The sequence below is a fragment of the Periplaneta americana genome, chromosome 7, assembly GCF_040183065.1.
Source record: "Periplaneta americana isolate PAMFEO1 chromosome 7, P.americana_PAMFEO1_priV1, whole genome shotgun sequence".
Classification (NCBI taxonomy): domain Eukaryota; kingdom Metazoa; phylum Arthropoda; class Insecta; order Blattodea; family Blattidae; genus Periplaneta; species Periplaneta americana.
The window spans coordinates 176,032,705-176,050,595 of NC_091123.1; the positions used below are offsets into that span (position 1 = coordinate 176,032,705).

At 34.8% G+C, this 17,891-nt stretch overlaps 1 protein-coding gene across 2 annotated transcripts in view; it reads left to right on the forward strand.

Moving 5' to 3' along the window:
* Usp10 (ubiquitin specific protease 10) overlaps nucleotides 1–17,891 on the forward strand; it is a 101,466-nt gene that overhangs the window by 27,083 nt on the left and 56,492 nt on the right. The window contains exon 3 of one of the 2 annotated variants that reach the window (XM_069831953.1): nucleotides 5,980–6,081. The exons of the other annotated variant lie outside the window; for it this stretch is intronic. Within the exon in view, the coding sequence (XP_069688054.1) occupies nucleotides 5,980–6,081 (102 nt within the window). The remainder of the gene's footprint in view (nucleotides 1–5,979; nucleotides 6,082–17,891) is intronic. 2 annotated transcript variants of the gene reach the window in all.

Genomic DNA, 17,891 nt, shown 5'->3' on the forward strand with positions numbered 1-17,891 from the left:
ACTGTATTCTATGCAGATTAATATTAGAGAAGAAAAATTCGCTCCGGCACCAGGGATCAAACCAGGTCCTTGGTTCTACGTACCAAACACTCTCACCATTGAGCTATGCCGAAGTCCAATCCACAGCACGGGATCGAACTCCCCTCCTCCAGTGTTTTTCCCTTTGTGGCCTGACCTCAAGTTGGGCATGTATGTTGGCATTTTATTAAGTCAACTGCCATTATACAAGGAATGCACTCTGTTGAGTGACTTGATGGCTGGGATTCCACAGTAATGTGTACAGAAATATGCACTGTTGCTAGAAGAATTTACTAAAGATTATTATTTTTTTGGTCCTACAGAATATATCTGTTATGGTAACAATTCTCATCTAATATTAATTGTTACCATAACAGATACATTCTGTAGGACCAAAAAAATAATAACCTTTAGTAAATTCTATGCAGATTGTTTTCCACTTACTTACTTACTGGCTTTTAAGGAACCCGAAGGTTCATTGCCGCCCTCACATAAGCCCGCCATTGCTCCCTATCCTGAGCAAGATTAATCCAGTCTCTACATGATATCCCACCTCTCTCAAATCCATTTTAATATTATTTTCCCACCTACGTTTCGGGTCCACACCTGTGGAGTAACGGTTAGCGCGTCTGGCTACGAAACCAGGTGGCCCGGGTTCGATTCCCGGTCGAGGCAAGTTACTGGTTGAGGTTTTTTCTGGAGTTTTCCCTCAACCCAATATGAGCAAATGCTGGGTAACTTTCGATGCTGGACCCCGGACTCATTTCGCTGGCATTATCACCTTCATCTCATTCAGACGCTAAATAACTTTAGATGTTGATAAAGTGTCGTAAAATAACCTACTAAAATAAAAAAAAATTAATCTACGTCTCGGCCTCCTCAAAGGTTCTTTTCCCTCCAGCCTCCCAACTAACACTCTTTATGCATTTCTGGATTCGCCCATACGTGCTACATGCCCTGTCCATCTCAAACGTCTGGATTTAATGTTCCTAATTATGTCAGGTGAAGAATACAATGCGTGCAGTTCTGTGTTGTGTAACTTTCTCCATTCTCCTGTAACTTCATCCCTCTTAGCCCCAAATATTTTCCTAAGCACCTTATTCTCAAACACCTTTAACCTCTGTTCCTCTCTCAAAGTGAGAATCCAAGTTTCACAACCATAGAGAACAACCGGTAATAACAACCGGTAATATAACTGTTTTATAAATTCTAACTTTCAGATTTTCCGACAGCAGACTGGATGATTAAAGCTTCTGAACCGATTAATAATAGGCAGTTGTGTTAATTATCGAAAAATATTATAAGTAATTGAGAGGTTTGGGAAAGAAGAAACTGTGGTTAATGCTTCAGAGTAGGATATTGGCGTTACAACTGTGTGTGATTTAACAAAAAATACAACTGTGTGTGATTTAACAAAAAATGAAGGAAAAAAAACAAGGATGAAGTGTTTGTAAATCTACAACATGAGACTTAAAGTATTTCTATCTTTCCGCACACAATCATCAACCCTTGGTCCTTAAGAAACCATCGTTGACAACCAAACTTTTAATGAACTCCCAGTTCATAGCACATTAAATACAAGACTACAAAGGAAAATACGAAATTGTGTATTATGCACTTAATTTATAAACATTTTATGGTATGGATTATCCGATTTTTTCGATTAACCGTTCAGTCCATCCCCTTCATTATCACATATAATAGAGGTTCTGCTGTATTTATATTCGATTCCTGGTTATGGTAAAATTAATATCATGTACAGTAAATACTAAGACTTTGCTATTTACATTTTGTAGAATGAATATTAAAAATCGTGATAACTTACAGAGTTTAAATTATGTATTACATTTAATAATGTTTGTATGTGGTGGGTTCTCCAATCCCTAAACGTATTTTGTGTGTGTCATGTTCAAGACAGGTAGAACCTTACTACCGAATGTCCCTTGCCTGGGATGGGAACATCAGACCAGAAGAATTGTTTTGTATTGGAAAGAAGTATTAACTTAAAATATAAATAAACTAATGTTATTGCCTCTTTTAAAATATTTTTCTGGATGAAACTTTCGTTAAGACATTTGATTTGATGAATTAGTCTAGTTTTATTGTTTTTTTGAAGCAAGATTCAGGGGCGAATGCTAGTCACGAAAGTTAGGCTTGCTCTTTTATTCATATGGGAAGATGAGAGGATATAATAATTCATAATTAATAAAAATAATCAGACCCACATAAATAATTTATTTTATAATTATGAAATCATTATGAGTCATGGATCATATTCGCTTATCAGATGTAGAAGTTCGATATAATATAACAAACATGGCCAACAAAACAGTTTATTTAGTTTTTTCGACCCTGCCAACCAATGCACATTGTTGTATTGACCTGCACTGAACAAGCGCACATATTCTCTATAATGTCTGTCTTCTCTTGAATAGTCCTTCGGGAAAATGGATTTAATAATGTTCCAATGACACACAATTCCGAACTCATTGCAATACTTCAAATTAATGTTTAAGAATTAATAATACATGCAGCAGCTAACACACGCATTCCGCTCATACAATTACATTGCACTCGCAAATCACAGCACATTCCCGCTGTCAATACTGGTCTGTGTAACGTTAAATAGTCGTTAGTGTAGCTCTCGGACCAGAGCTTCAAACAACACATAACAGAAGCATGTGCGTCTAGGACGGACGAAGGAGGAAGGCACTCGCGCGCATCATATTCTCGTTGTTTCTACGTCTTTCCTATAGCTCCGAGAAACAAGCAAGCGTTGCGATACTTGCGGTGTGCAACCTGCGGATGGTATTATGCCTTTACAGTATTCCAAAAATCAAAATAAATTTTAATGTATGTAACGCCATTTTGAGAAATACACATTCTACGAAAATATTGGACTTGCGCAGCAAGCATAGCATGCCCTGAGAAATCGCCCCTGGCTTATTTATTGTTAGTCAGTACAGTGATTATATTTCTGTGTTCAGAATTGCATAGTTTTATTTTATTTTTCTTGGATATCTTATGAATTAAGCCGGACAGGAAAAATTGAAAGGCATTTTCGGAATCAGCACATGAATTTCCATAAGAATCATCTATTTACACTCTGGAGGTATGACAAGAAAATTTTTTTGTTCCTTAGTTCACTGAATATAATGCACAATGTTGGTAGATAAATTGAGAAACCGGGTAATAGACATGGCATGTATGAAGGAAGCCATTCAACTATTTCCCTCCACTACCACATGTTGTGCTGTTAAGAGGATGGCTGTCGCCAAATTTGTAGTGGTAGGCACAGCGACATCATGGTGATTATACACTTATTTAAAACGGTTTAATTATGAATTATTACAGTTGTATTAGGTATTTATTTTACCGCTCTGCAAGCTTACGAATACATAGAAGCACCATTCACCATTGCTGATTCAGTTTATGGTTCTACTTTCTTTATTGCAACAGGCTTCCACGGATTACTGCATGTGAAAGCTTTCGTATAATCTTCATCCTTTAACCGTGTAAATGGTGCCATTTGGACAGTCGCTATATATGTGTGGAATGGGCCTAAATCTGTTACGTTAATTGTCTGCAAGTAATTAGGAATTATTCTGGTTCAACTTGTGTTTCTTCATAATGCAAAAGAAATTCCAGCAATTTTTTTCTAATGCTATTACAGGGAAGTGAAATTCTTTACATACCGTAGCTTAATATTTTTCGGTCTGTGTTAACAGCAACAAAGTGCATTTCATAAAATGTACTTCGTAAAAACATAACTCCTTGGAAGAACAGGCCTATCTTACTTTGGGATGAATTGTTTCCATTTTAAAATTTTCCTTTCCTTCCATGGTTTTATTTCAATAGCAACACATCTCTGTGTAAGCTCTGTTATGAATAATTAATTATTTATGTGATATGTAATGAGTGATTAAATGAGAACAGCTAGGAAAAGTTTTTGAACAGTAAAAGTAGAATCTTAAATTAAATTAATGAAGATGGAGAATAGCTGATAATATGAAGAATTGAGATTTCAAGTTAATGGCATGTTCAGACAAAGATTTATTAGTGGACATGAAATGCTAACATGAATTGATGTGGTACATTTATAATATTAATAAATCATATTGTACGATTTGAATGTAATACTGTAACTTCTGAAATGATGTATCTGTGTAGAATTGGATGGAACATAATTTTGTAGTCTTATGTCTATTTGTTTTGAGTGATGGCAGAGCTGGATTGGATAACCATTTCATTTTAATATACATTACGATAATTCCTGATTTTTCTTAATGCTTTTCTATGAAGTTACAAACTTGATACAAGATCAGTAAAGCAGTTCAAGCTGATTTTAAATTGAACATTTCATATACATTTAGGATAATAAATTTCATCTTGTTTCTTTGCATAGGTTATGTTGAATGCTGGCACGTAATTGTCTTCAGTTTTCATTTTTATTGTGGGGATTCAGCTGTGCAATTAACTTATTTATCACCATTTGCAAAAAAAAATTGTTCGAAACTAGATAAATAATATGAACTGTTTGCAATACAGTGAAACCTGTTCAAATCGGAATCTGAATAATCCGGAATCTTGTCTATTTCGGAACAATTTATTGGTCCCAGCGAAATTGATATGTATTATGTGTTATGTGTAATTTTTCCTGAATAAAACTGACACTGTCCAACGTGGAAACGGAAACTGTCCAACGCGGAAACGGAAACTGTCTGCTACTGTTCAAAACAGAAATAATATTTTAGACACACTACTTTAATGTAAACTGTATTTTGAAACAGTATGTGCTTTCAAGGAATGTAGGAAATACTAGTAGGTCACTAAAATAAAAACATGTTTTCTTTGTAACATTTTTTAGGGTGCGAGGGTGTGTTGGCCTGATGGTCATAACTTTTATAACCCTATTGACTAGGCAGACGAGTCCCTTCAAAGATGTTCAATGCTTCACTCCTGTATGCTGTCGTAGCTGGGTAGAACGCAAGTGTATTAGTGATTTCGTGATAAAAAAAAAGTTGCGTAAAAATGTTGCACTATCATTAATTGATGAAGTAAAAGTTATCGAGGAAAATGAGAAACGAAGAGTATGGAAAATAATGTTAAAATTTATGAATGGAAAACTCAGATGTAACTTTACACTTTAAAAAATAAAGGCCGTATCATGAGTGAGTGGCTTGTGGTCAATAATGGTGATATAGAAGGAAAGAGAAAACAACTGGTTACATAGAAATAAATGAACTGTTGTGGGAGTGGATTGTTCTTGCCCTTTCATAGATCATGCAAATTTCTGGACCTATTCTGCAAAGAAAACCATTGAACTGGCAAAGAAATTAAATAATCCAGAATTCAAGTCTTCTAGGCTCCTAGTCAAATTAAATAATGTGCTGTGATATATAGTACAGTATTATATGTAGTATTAGATATTAAATTTAGTGTAATTAATAAACTTTACAGTGTTTAATGAGTGAGTTACGATACAATTTATACAGGAAATGAGATTTTCATCAAGATCATTCACCAATTAAATAAGTGTCAGGAAGCTGATTTAATGTCAGTAGTGTTAAGTGGAATATTTTGTAATTCCTACAATTTGTGCTATGCCATTTTGTTTTTAATTTATGCAAATGATAAAATATTCCATTTTAACTTCACACCTGAATAACACGGAAACCTGTCCACAACGGAAAAAAAAAATTAGGATCATGTCACTTCCGTCTTGAACAGGATTCACTGTATTATCCTCATAATTATGCAGTCTTATAAATGTGCATAAGTTTTTCAATATAAAATTGCAATTACTGCTGCAGTATGCAAAGAAATGTTACAACTAACATCCAGAGAATATCTTGAGTAATGACAAGTATGAGTGTGCTCTTATCACATATTAGAAATTTTGTAAAACGAGTATTCATTGAACAGATCTCTGAGCAGAGGGTTTTTCTTGATTCTCACTAGCTGTGGCCCCCATCCCCCACCCCACTCTGAGGGGTGTCTTCCTCCCCCCACCAATGTACGCCCCAGCACCTCCAGCTCTGGGGCTTGTGCCTACAGTTGCAGGTAAAGACACACTATTGTGATTTAAATGTAACATTGTAGTGTTGAGTGTATCAGTTGTAGGCAGACTATTACAGGAGGAGGTTCACATCTCGGGAATTTGACAAAGTTGTATTTGTGTATTATACAAACTACATTAGTTTTATTTGTATGACTTCGATAATTAACTTTTCAAATTGCGTAAAATCTTAATTTCATTCATTTTGTGTGACATAGGAATTAAATGAACTCTGATTAATGATATCCAATATTTGTCCTGTACAAGTCATGTTATTTTGTTTGATAATATATTAGGCAGCACTCCACAATATTAAACCTATTTTATATATTTGGGGTAACTTTATACCACTTCTATCATATTTTTATATTTACCTAAAATAATATGTATTGAAATTGATGTTAAAAAGTAAATTATTTAAGAAAACTACTTATTTTATGAGTTGAGACATAATAAACATAAAAAATCAATTTAAATAGGTGAAATTTGACATTTAATGATGGTACAAAGTTACACGGCTGATTGAGTAAACTTTGTACCACATACATGTTTTCCTATTAAATTCAAAGTAACTGTTGACTATACAGTAAAACCTCGATAAGACCCGCCCGCATATTACGCTATTCCGTGTATTACGCTTTTTTTTTTTTGCCTGGTCCCTGCACATTTCATATATAACGCATTTATAAAATACCCCGTTTGTTGTGCTCAAGTCCCGCATAATACGCTGTTTTTGTGGAATATTTTCGATGTAATTTTCAGCAATGTACTGTAAACAGCAATGAAACATCTTGGTCATTGAACTCACTGGTGCCATTAACCTGAAAGTATTGGTATTCGACCCTTTACCTGCGCATTTAAACCTTCATACTTCATACCTTAGTATACCCCACCCTCTTGTTACACTCTCTTATTCGACTCCTTATCTGCGTGGTTAAAGCCTACCTACAGTTACAATACCTCACCCTCTTGCTAACCCTCTCTCTCAAACAGCATTCCTCACTCGGCCGTAATAAAATTCTGGAAATTTTTGCTGGGCAGTTTGTTGTCCTTTTGTGTATTGAAGTGTCTGTGAATGTGATTACAATGAGTGTTAAACGAAAAACCGGGAAAATTGGAAATCTTATGAAAGTACGATGAGTACAGTACTCTTACTCAGAAACAACTCTCTGACGCATTAGGAATCCCATCATCGACATTAAGGACGATAATAAAAAAATCGCGACTCAATCACTACAGCTGCGACATCGGGAGGATGTAATCGCAGAAACTGAAGTGTGGTAAACATGAGGACTTGGAGGGCATGCACACAGCAAACAACTATGAATGGCTTTTTTTTTTTTCCGAAAGAATTAAGTACAGTACATATTGTAAATGTCTTTGACGTACAGTACAGTAATTACATAATGGAGTAATACTGTATTACCTTTCATGAATCATGTATTTCAATAAAGAAAAATGCTAATAGATACTGTATATAAGTCAAAATTACAGACGTGGACAAATTATTAGACTAAAACGTTTTCTTGGAAACATAATATAATTCGTCATATCAACTATCAGTATAATTCTCAGAGTCTGTATTGTTGTAAATATGATTGTTTACATCTTCTGGTATATTTTTCCAATGATTAAGTACATTTTTTCTGGCTATGTTGGTACTACTGGCAGTTTTAATTATATACTGCAGAAGATATTCTCCCATGGCCTGCAAGAAGACCGGACATGAACGAAATTGAAAATCTGTGATCTATACTGAAGAAAAAAGTGAACAAAAAGAGGCTTACAACAAAACATGGACTCATTTAAGCACTGTCTGATATCTGGCTACATGATGCTGATATTCAAAGAAAGTGTCAAACTTTGGTTTCCAGCATCCCTGACAAAATCAGCGTGTTAATAAAGAATAAGAGAATGTTCACAAAATATTAGTAACCTAAAGACTCAATTTTCTGTTCATTATTTCTGTACAAAATACATTTTTGTCCATCATTTCTACCGATAAATACAGCTTCGTTGCACATATAATTAACTTAGTCTAATAATTTGTCCACGTCTGTAGTATACCCGCCTAATACGCGGTCCCGGTTAATATGCATTTTACACCCGGTCCCTTGAACAGTGTCTTATCGGCGTTTTACTGTATATGAAGTTTTATATCATATGAAGTCACAGTAAAAAGTTTATTGAAAACTTAGAACATTGACTATAACAATAAAATATACTAGCACTACAAAAGAAAATATAAACACAAATTTTACTTGTTTATTACTTACATACACGTTTGTTATAAGTTATTTTTAATTTATTAAACAAATTCTTCACAGTCTTAACATAATCAGTTCATACGTGCCTCTTTTATTTACCAACTTATTAACTTTCTTTATTACTTAAAACTGTTGTGACCACATCCAATGCATTCCTTTCTTGACCTTACAACTGCTTCTGCACTAAACTGAAAAAAAGAAGAAATACCAATCTATATCACAGACACACTCATTGCTAAAACTCCAGCTATGAACGAAATTCCTCCATAGAAATGGGTGATTCCAGAACATAGCATACAAATTCCAGGAAATCATTCCAAAAATGATCCTCCGTATATTCTTAAGTTAGATTCCATGGAACTACTCTGCAGTACATATAAGGATCACCTTCAAATTTATACAGATGGATCTCTAAATCCTAATAATGGGACATGAGGAGCAGGGTATTATATTCCAAAATATCAAGAAAGTTATTTCATACCATGTTCATCCTCCTCCAGTCTTGACACTGAATTGCTAGCTATTGATGCTGCTCTTCAGTGTGTTACTCAAATTTCTGAAAAATCTATTTGCATACGTACCAACACCAAGGGGGCTATATTTAATATAATTAAATATGTACCAAACCTATACGCACATAGAATTATTCCACTTCAGAAACAACTAAGTAAACTAAAAGAACTCCAAAAGGAAATAACATTTCAATGGATACCTAGTCATTGTGGTATACCTGGAAACGAGAAAGTCGATAATACTGCAAAACAGGCAACATATTTGCAACCAAGACCTCTTGAAGTGATATCTCTATCCAGTGCTTTTGCTTCAGTAAAGTCTCATTTTACAAACCTATGGATCAACAATTGGCTCTCTTCTGACAAAGGAAAAATTTTACAGCCTGTACAAAAGAAACCAAATGACCTGGAAATGTACAAAAACTTGCCCAGACACGTTCAAACATTTTTAACAAGAGCCAGAACAGGTCACATTGTCACTCAATTGTACCTATACTGATTTCACCTTTCTGATAATCCTACTTGTCTGTGGTGTAATAATCATGATGAAGATCTGGAACACATTCTTCTATACTGTCCATCCATAAACCACAAAAGAAGTAAATTAAAATCATCAGTACAGTTGCAGAAGACACAGCCCTGCAGTATATATTGACTACACCCCACCTCTGGCTACTAGCAACAGGCATCTATAATGAACACTGATCAAAATACCCCTCATTTATCGTGAAAAACAACAACTGAATAGACTACAGTGGACTATAGTGGACTTTATGTTGCCAGCAAACAGCTGGATACATTAAGGAGATTGATTGACCTTACAACTGACTTTGTATCTGAAGATGGGACCATGCAATTCAGTGCTGTTGACTGTAGGCCTACCAGGGAACAGTAATCCTTTATATGAGACTTATTACAAAGTCGTCAAAGCATAGAGCGCCAACATTCTCGGTGAAAACATATTTGGCGTCTCAAAATTATTTCTGTATCTCTTTTTTCAATTTATTCACTAGTGTTTGCCTTGGGTTGGAAAATACAAACGTGCAGTTTCTCGTTGACCAAGTTTTGCAGTGTTTATATCATCTAGTGGCTGCTGTAGTGTTTCACTGGGATACCTTGCCCTTATTGCGTACCAGTGCTGTCTTCTGGAGAATCCTTCCGACCTCTTTCCATCTAAAAATTTCAATGCATTATGGAAATCAAAGACAAGTGTAACAATTAGAATTAGATAGAATAAACAAGGTCAAAGAAATTTCATTAATAGGGCTAGGATTTTGATGACCTATAAATCATGAAAAAATGTCCTAAAAACAATGCATTTATGAACTAAAAATCTTTCAAAAATGCCCTTAAATATGCCCTAAAATTGATCTTGCATAATTGGCTTAGTAGGAATATTAATATTTAGACTAGTAATTAAATTAAATTCTAGTACAAACATTCAAATTTATTTAATTTTACATAATTTTTCTAAGAAGTACACTTTAATTAATTATTTTACTTGATGTAGTTTACATGTAGTCCATCACAAGGCCACTCTTATCCAGAACTAGCAGGTATAGAGGAGTCTATATTGAAGGGGTGGTTGGACTGATCCATTACAGGGGGGGTGCTACGTTAAAATGATAATATTTGTGCAGAAAAACGATTAAAATAATATACAAAATAATGGGTATTAATTGAAAAAATATGTAGAGAAAATATCAAAGGAAATAAATAATATTTTACATTAATAATGGGGATTTACAATGAAAATACTCCAAAAATGACCAAATAAAACAAAAAATGCTCTTATGAGTTGCAAGAAGTAAAAAATGCAAAAAAAAAATGCCCTAACAAATATATTTTAAAACGCTCAGTTTATCACATAACATAAAAATACTAAAGCAGCAATGTTTCTGGCTTACTAGAAAAAAGATGCAATTTCATCAGAATCCTAGTCCTATTTATTAATAAACCAACTATGCGGGACTTGGTAAAAAAATAATTCAATATAAACTTAAATTGTGTCGTAGTAGATCTAGTAGTTACATTTTATATTAATTTTATGTAATAAACAAATTAATTATGTTCATTTATAATCAAATCTTGAATCAATCTTATCATGCAAACTTTATAGCGATACAGAGTAACCCTGAATCGGATTAATTTTATAATTTACAAGACATAAGATTATATATGCTACGAGGTTATTACTGTATTCTAAAGAAGAGAGGATAAGTATTAACATTTAGCTACAATAATTGTAATGCTCAGATAAAATTATATACATACTTACAATATGAAGTTGAAAACCGTTCATAAACCAGCTACTATAAACAGAATTCAATATTTAACCACGTGGAGTCTTAAATGTTGTTCAGGGACTGGACATAATAGATAGAAAGCGGTCAGCGCATCTGGTTGCGAAACCAGGTGGCCCGGGTTCGATTCCCGGTCGGGGCAAGTTACCTGGTTGAGGTTTTTTCCGGGGTTTTCCCTCAACACAATACGAGCAAATGCTGGGTAACTTTCGGTGCTGGACCCCGGACTCATTTCACCGGCATTATCACCATATCATTCAGACGCTAAATAACCTAGATGTTGATACAGCGTCGTAAAATAACCCAATTAAAAATAATAGATAGAAAGCAAAACATATTGTAAATCACACTTAGGAAATGTGAAATTAAATCTTCTAGTGAAATTGGGAACTGGTACAAAGTTACCCCAAATGATTGTAAACAGGATAATACGAACAACTTTCAAGCATATACATGAAGTACACAGTTTTGAACTCGAAATCTGGTCTTGCACTATAATTGCATTTTATGCTACTGTACAAGTTCTAGCCACATCAGAGAAGTTTCTTAAGGAATCATTATCAACAAAGGTATATTGCTAAGAAACTTCTAACGTAGGAAAAATGTAGGGTCAAAAGTTACATTACAATAAATCTTTTCGAGTTTCTATCATCATATTCCACAAAAATATTATGGCTGAAATATGCAAGTTTGTACTTTGTTTCTTGTAAGCAGTTTGCCTACTGCTGATATATTTCAGTGCATGAAAAACAGCTGTCTTGGTACACAGCTTGAATGTTTTCACTATTAAAGCTAATCCTGTAAAACAGTTTATTATTCATAGCTTCTATTTTGACTTTGTATAGTATTTCTTTCTCTCAATATTTATAAAAGTAAATAGATCCCCAGTTATTGTGATTCAAGCACGCAAATAACTCGTAGACTATATGAGTTCAGTAGATAAGCTTACTATCTACCAGTTTAGAGTTAGAACTTGGCAGTAAATTTTAGTGAATGTACATTCCTTATTCATATTGTATACAGGGTTAGTTAAAAGTCCCGCACCACCTAAATAACTTTTGAAGCATGTGGTTCAATGTCATGAAACTTGGTACGTGAGGATAACCATATAGGCTACTAAGAACTCAAAAAAAGGTATTACCGACTTTTCTACTTCAGGTTTAACTGGAAGTAACTCCAACTCTCTTATTTTAAATGGAACACCCAATATATTTTTTTTATTTTTGAATAAAGCTCATTAAGAGCTTTTCAAAAAGTACCCACACTTGATACTTCTGTACAAATTCAGTGTTGCTAAATAAAAATGGAAGTGGTGCAAGATATTCCCAAAGCCTGGTTAAATTATTCCTTAAATGGTTTCTATGATCGAGTGACACATTGTACAGCAGCTGAGGGCTACCAATTTGGACACACAATTTATAAGGTGAGCTAGCTTTGTTTTGTTTTTGTTAAGGAAGGAGTATTTAATTATTTTAATATTGGATACACTTTTCTGTTTTCTTGACTTAGCAACATTGAATTTGTACAGAATTATCAAGTGTGGGTACTTTTTGAAAAGCTCTTAATGAGCACTATTCAAAAATAAAACAAATATATTGGGTTTCTTAGTATATGGTTATTCTCACCATACCAAGTTTCATATCACTGAAGTTATTTAGGTGGTGTGTTTATTATTTTAATATTCGATACACTTTTCTATTTCGTTGACTTAGTAACACTGAATTTGTACAGACATATCAAGTGTGGATAATTTTTGAAAAACTCTTAATGAGTACTATTCAAAAATAAAATAATATATTGGGTGTTCCATTTAAAATAAGAGAGTTGGAGTTACTTCCGGTTAAATCGGAAGTAGAAAAAACTCGGTAATACCATTATTGAGTTCTTAGTATAAGGTTATAAGGTTATCCTTACATACAAAGTTTCATGTCATTGAACCATATGCTTCAAAAGTTATTTAAATGGTGCGGGATTTTTAACTAACCCTCTATACTCTTCACACAGTCAAGTTTAATGGATTTTATCCACACACCAATATGCTGTCATTTGATCAATCTTTGGTCATGCATGGAATAAAAAAAAATACGAGTGTCAAACTTAAAAAAAAAAAAGTTTTAAGTCAGACATTTGTGTCCTCTTTCATGTTACCAACTAAACCTTGCATTGCCATCTGAATTTGGACACAACGAATCAAGAATCCAATTTTACTACATACATATTAAAAACTGTCCTGGATTCCCTTGGAAGAGAACGAGGTATCGCTATTAAAGCTAATCCTGTAATACAGTTTATTATTCATAGCTTCTATTTTGACTTTGCATAGTATTTCTTTCTCTGAACATTTATAAAAGTAAATAGATCCCCAGTTATTGTGATTCAAGCACACAAATAACTCATAGACTACCGTATTGGCCCGAGTGTAAGCCGCACCCGAGTATAAGCCGCACCCTTAATTTTAGGGGGAAAGGAGAAAAAAAAAGAAAAATTGAGTGCAGAATGAGAAAAAAAGGAAAATTGAGTGCAGTGAAATTTACCTGTCACATTATCCAGTTACAAAACTGTTTACACTATTTAAACACTTTTTCTTCAATTACGGCATTACGTGGGTAAATCACCAAAAATACCGGTACAACTAATCACCGTCTTCTCCAATGTCACTGCTGACTTCACTACTACCGGTACCGGTATTTGTTTCATCACTGTCACTTTGTTCATCACTCTCCGCTCAAAGTACGTCGTCCTCACTGCCATCCAGCGCACATTAGACTCATCCACACTAAACTTTTTGCCGGCTTCTCTATTAGACGTACTCCTAGCATGACGAATAACTGCAAGTTTGAAACTAGCGTCATAACTGCGCCGAATTCCCAAGCTTGTTGAAGCTTTTCTTTCTACGTTTCCGCTCATGGCTGAACCCGTAGCTACGTACAAACTGTTTTAATCTGTCCTATCATACAAAAGAGTACGATCACTGTAATATGAAGACTGGTACATTGTTGCGTCATATAACATACGACTGCTGACAATTTCAAACACGAGCGCGTGGCATTGTTGCTCCATTTCAAAATGATAAAATTACCGGTAGCAACATGCGCCACATTTCAAGTTTAAATTTATCGGCCGCGCAAATAAGCCGCACCCCAACTTTTCGAGTTTGAAATTTGAATAAAAAGTGCGGCTTATATTCGGACCAATACGGTATATGAGTTCAGTAGATAAGCTTACTATCTACCAGTTTAGTGTTAGACACCTTGACAGTAAATTTTAGTGAATATACATTCCTTATTCATATTGTATATATTCTTTACACAGTCAAGTTTAATGGATTTTATCCACACACCAATATGTTGTCAATTGATCAATCTTTGGTCATGCATGGAAGAAAAAAAATACCAGTGTCAAACTTAACAAAAAAAAAAGTTTTGAGTAAGACATTTATGTCCTCTTTCATGTTGTCAGACCGTCGGATCTGTGCCCTCGTAAGATATGCGAACTGAACCCTAATTCCTTCTCAGCCTCGGTAATTCATTTCTCTCCTTGCATTCATATCTCTCTCTTTTCTATCTCTCTCCCTTTCTCTCCCACCACTATTCACAATTTTTAACCTTCTTGTGGGACAGTTTATTTGCACTTGCAGTCCAGTGTTGTCAACTCAACATGAATACTGTAGCACGGAGTGGCGAAAAAAATATTATTAAGCAAGTAATAGCATTTTGCGATTAAGAGAAACAAACAGTCAGTATCTCTTAACTATAAATAAGGCAACGATAAAAGCAGCTGCGATCACTGGTGAGACATTTTATTTCATTTGATTACGTGTTAAAATTACTTACTTAACAAATACTAATACAATATGTTATGTAATTTATATAGACAGGTCATAGTGCCCTAATAAAGAAAATCAGGAGAGAGGGAGTCTGTGCAGGAGATGAAAAGTTAGAATCACCAGGGAAGAACAGACCAAGGGAACCTTTAATTCTTGTAGATCATATGAACCGATATATATTTTAAGAAAAAAAATACAAGAATTTTATACCTTGCAGAAAGAAGTTTCGACATTGAAGAAATTACTGAAGGTTGCGAGAGAAGCAATAATTTCCAAGGTTGGAGAGAAACACTACGGAAAGTGATTCGAGACATGGGATTTAGGTTTAAAAATGGTAGAAATACAAGATTTATTTTGATTGAAAGAAATGATACTGTAGCATGGAGGATCAGTTATTTATGACGTTTGATGGAAGTTTGGCATCATCCCTATTCGGCAAGGTTCATGGCCTGCTGTTTGACGTGGTGGGAGGAAAGTGGGTGGAATGGAGTGAGTACAGGCTTTAACTTTTTCAAGAACAACGACAGCGCTGAAGGGGCACAGATCCGATGGTCCGACAATACCAACTAAACCATGCATTGCCATCTGAATTCGGACACAATGAATCAAGAATTCAATTTTACTACATATTAAAAACTGTCCTGGATTCCCTTGGAAAAGAACGAGGTAGTTGTTATTGCAATTAAAGGAGATGCTCCAGCTAGCATAAATGTATTTAATTTGAAGCATTGACTTTGAAAAGGAGTTAGGTGACAAAAACTAAATTTTACAGGCGGAGCAAAAAACGATTGGGAGTCATTAAAAAAAACTGCTGAAACCATGCTATTCAGTCTATAATCGTTGGCCTCTTCTCGTAGATTCATTTCGATGTAAAAACGAATTTTTCGATTTTTTGTCACATATTGTCGGACCCTCACTTTGAGAGAGGAACAGAGATTAAGGGTGTTTGAGAATAAGGTTCTTAGGAAAATATTTGGGGCTAAGAGGGATGAAGTTACAGGAGAATGGAGAAAGTTACACAACGCAGAGTTGCACGCATTGTATACTTCACCTGACATAATTAGGAACATAAAATCCATACGTTTGAGATGGGCAGGACATGTAGCATGTATGGGCGAATCCAGAAATGCATATAGAGTGTTAGTTGGGAGGCCGGAGTGAAAAAGACCTTTGGGGAGGCCGAGATGTAGATGGGAAGATAATATTAAAATGGATTTGAGGGAGGTAGGATATGATGGTAGAGACTGGATTAATCTTGCTCAGGATATGGACCAATGGCGGGCTTATGTGAGGGCAGCAATGAACCTACGGGTTCCTTAAAAGCCAGTAAGTAAGTATTGTCGGACCATTGGAACTGTGCCCCTTCAGCGCTGTCGTCGTTCTTAGAAAAGTTAATGCCTGTACTCACTCCATTCCATCTGCTTTCCTCCCACCACTTCAAACAGCAGGCCACAAACTTTGCCGAATAGGGATGTTGCCAAACTTCCGTCAAACAGTGTCATAGATAACTGGTCCTCGATGCTACAGTATCATTTCTTTCAATCAAAATACATCTTGTATTTCTACATTTTTTAAAGCTAAATCCCACGTCTCGAATCACTTTCCATAGCTTTTCTCTCCAACCTTGGAAATTATTGCTTCTCTTGGAACCTTCAGTAATTTCTTCAATGTTGGGACATTTTTCTGCACGGTATAAAATTCTTGTATCTTTCTTCTTAAAATAGATTGGTTCATATGATCTACAAGAATTAAAAGTTCCCTTGGTCTGTTCTTCCCTGGTGATTCTAGCTTTTCATTACCTGCACAGACTCCCTCTCTCCTGATTTTCTTTATTAGGAGCTCTGACCTGCCTATATAAATTACATGAAAATGTTGTATTATTAGTATTAGTTAAGTAATCTTAATACGTAGTCATTTGAAACAAAATAATCCTCACCTGTGATCGCAGCCTCTTTTCGTTGCCTGATTTATAGGAAACAGATATTGATCTGTTTCTCTTCATCGCAAAATGCTTATTACGTACTTGCTTAATAATATTTCTTTTGCCACTCCTTGCTACAGTATTCATGTTGAGTTGACAACACTGGACTGCAAGTGCAAATAAACTGTCCCGCAAGAATGCTAAAATTGTGAGTAGTGGGGAAGAGAAAGGGAGAGAGATAGGAATGCAAGGAGAGAAATAAATTACCGAGGCTGACAAGGAATTAGGGTTCAGTTCGCATATCTTACAGGGGCACAGATCCGACGGCCCGACAATAACTCCTTTTCAATGTCAGCGCCTCAAACTTTCTAAAGCTGACTACAGTGAATGTACAGAAGAGAACATACGGAACAATCTTATGTGACTTACATACAAATTAACATAAATTGTTGCCTATAAATTTGAATACGAAATTTGTCACCTTGCTTTCATTGCCAATAGCAATGAAAAATGTAGGGAATCAAGTTTTCTTTCTATCACGTAATCTTAATCAGTAATTCTTTGGCCTAAATCTGGCAAATCAGACTTGTTATTAATTACAATCAGTCCAGCACATCTGTGTGACTTTTGTGTAGATTTACAGGCTATCTAATACCCAACAGGATTCTCATAAGAATCACCTTCCATTGGATACTCATATTGAAATTTGTTTGAATCTTCCAAAAGTTCTTCTGTCCCAGAGAACTTCTTCACAGAATAATGGTCCTCACAATTAATTAATTTCTATGTCCGACTTCACGTGGAAAAAGCAAAAATATTATCTTTTCCAACATTTTAGTTATTTGTCTTTTTAAGTCCTTAGCCATGACGAAATTCTAAAAATAGTCATATATCGTCAGCTTAGAGTATAAACCTGCTAACTGCCAAAAAGAAAATTTTACAAGCAAAGCAAAAAAAAAAAAACTAAGTTTAAATTAACTCTGAAC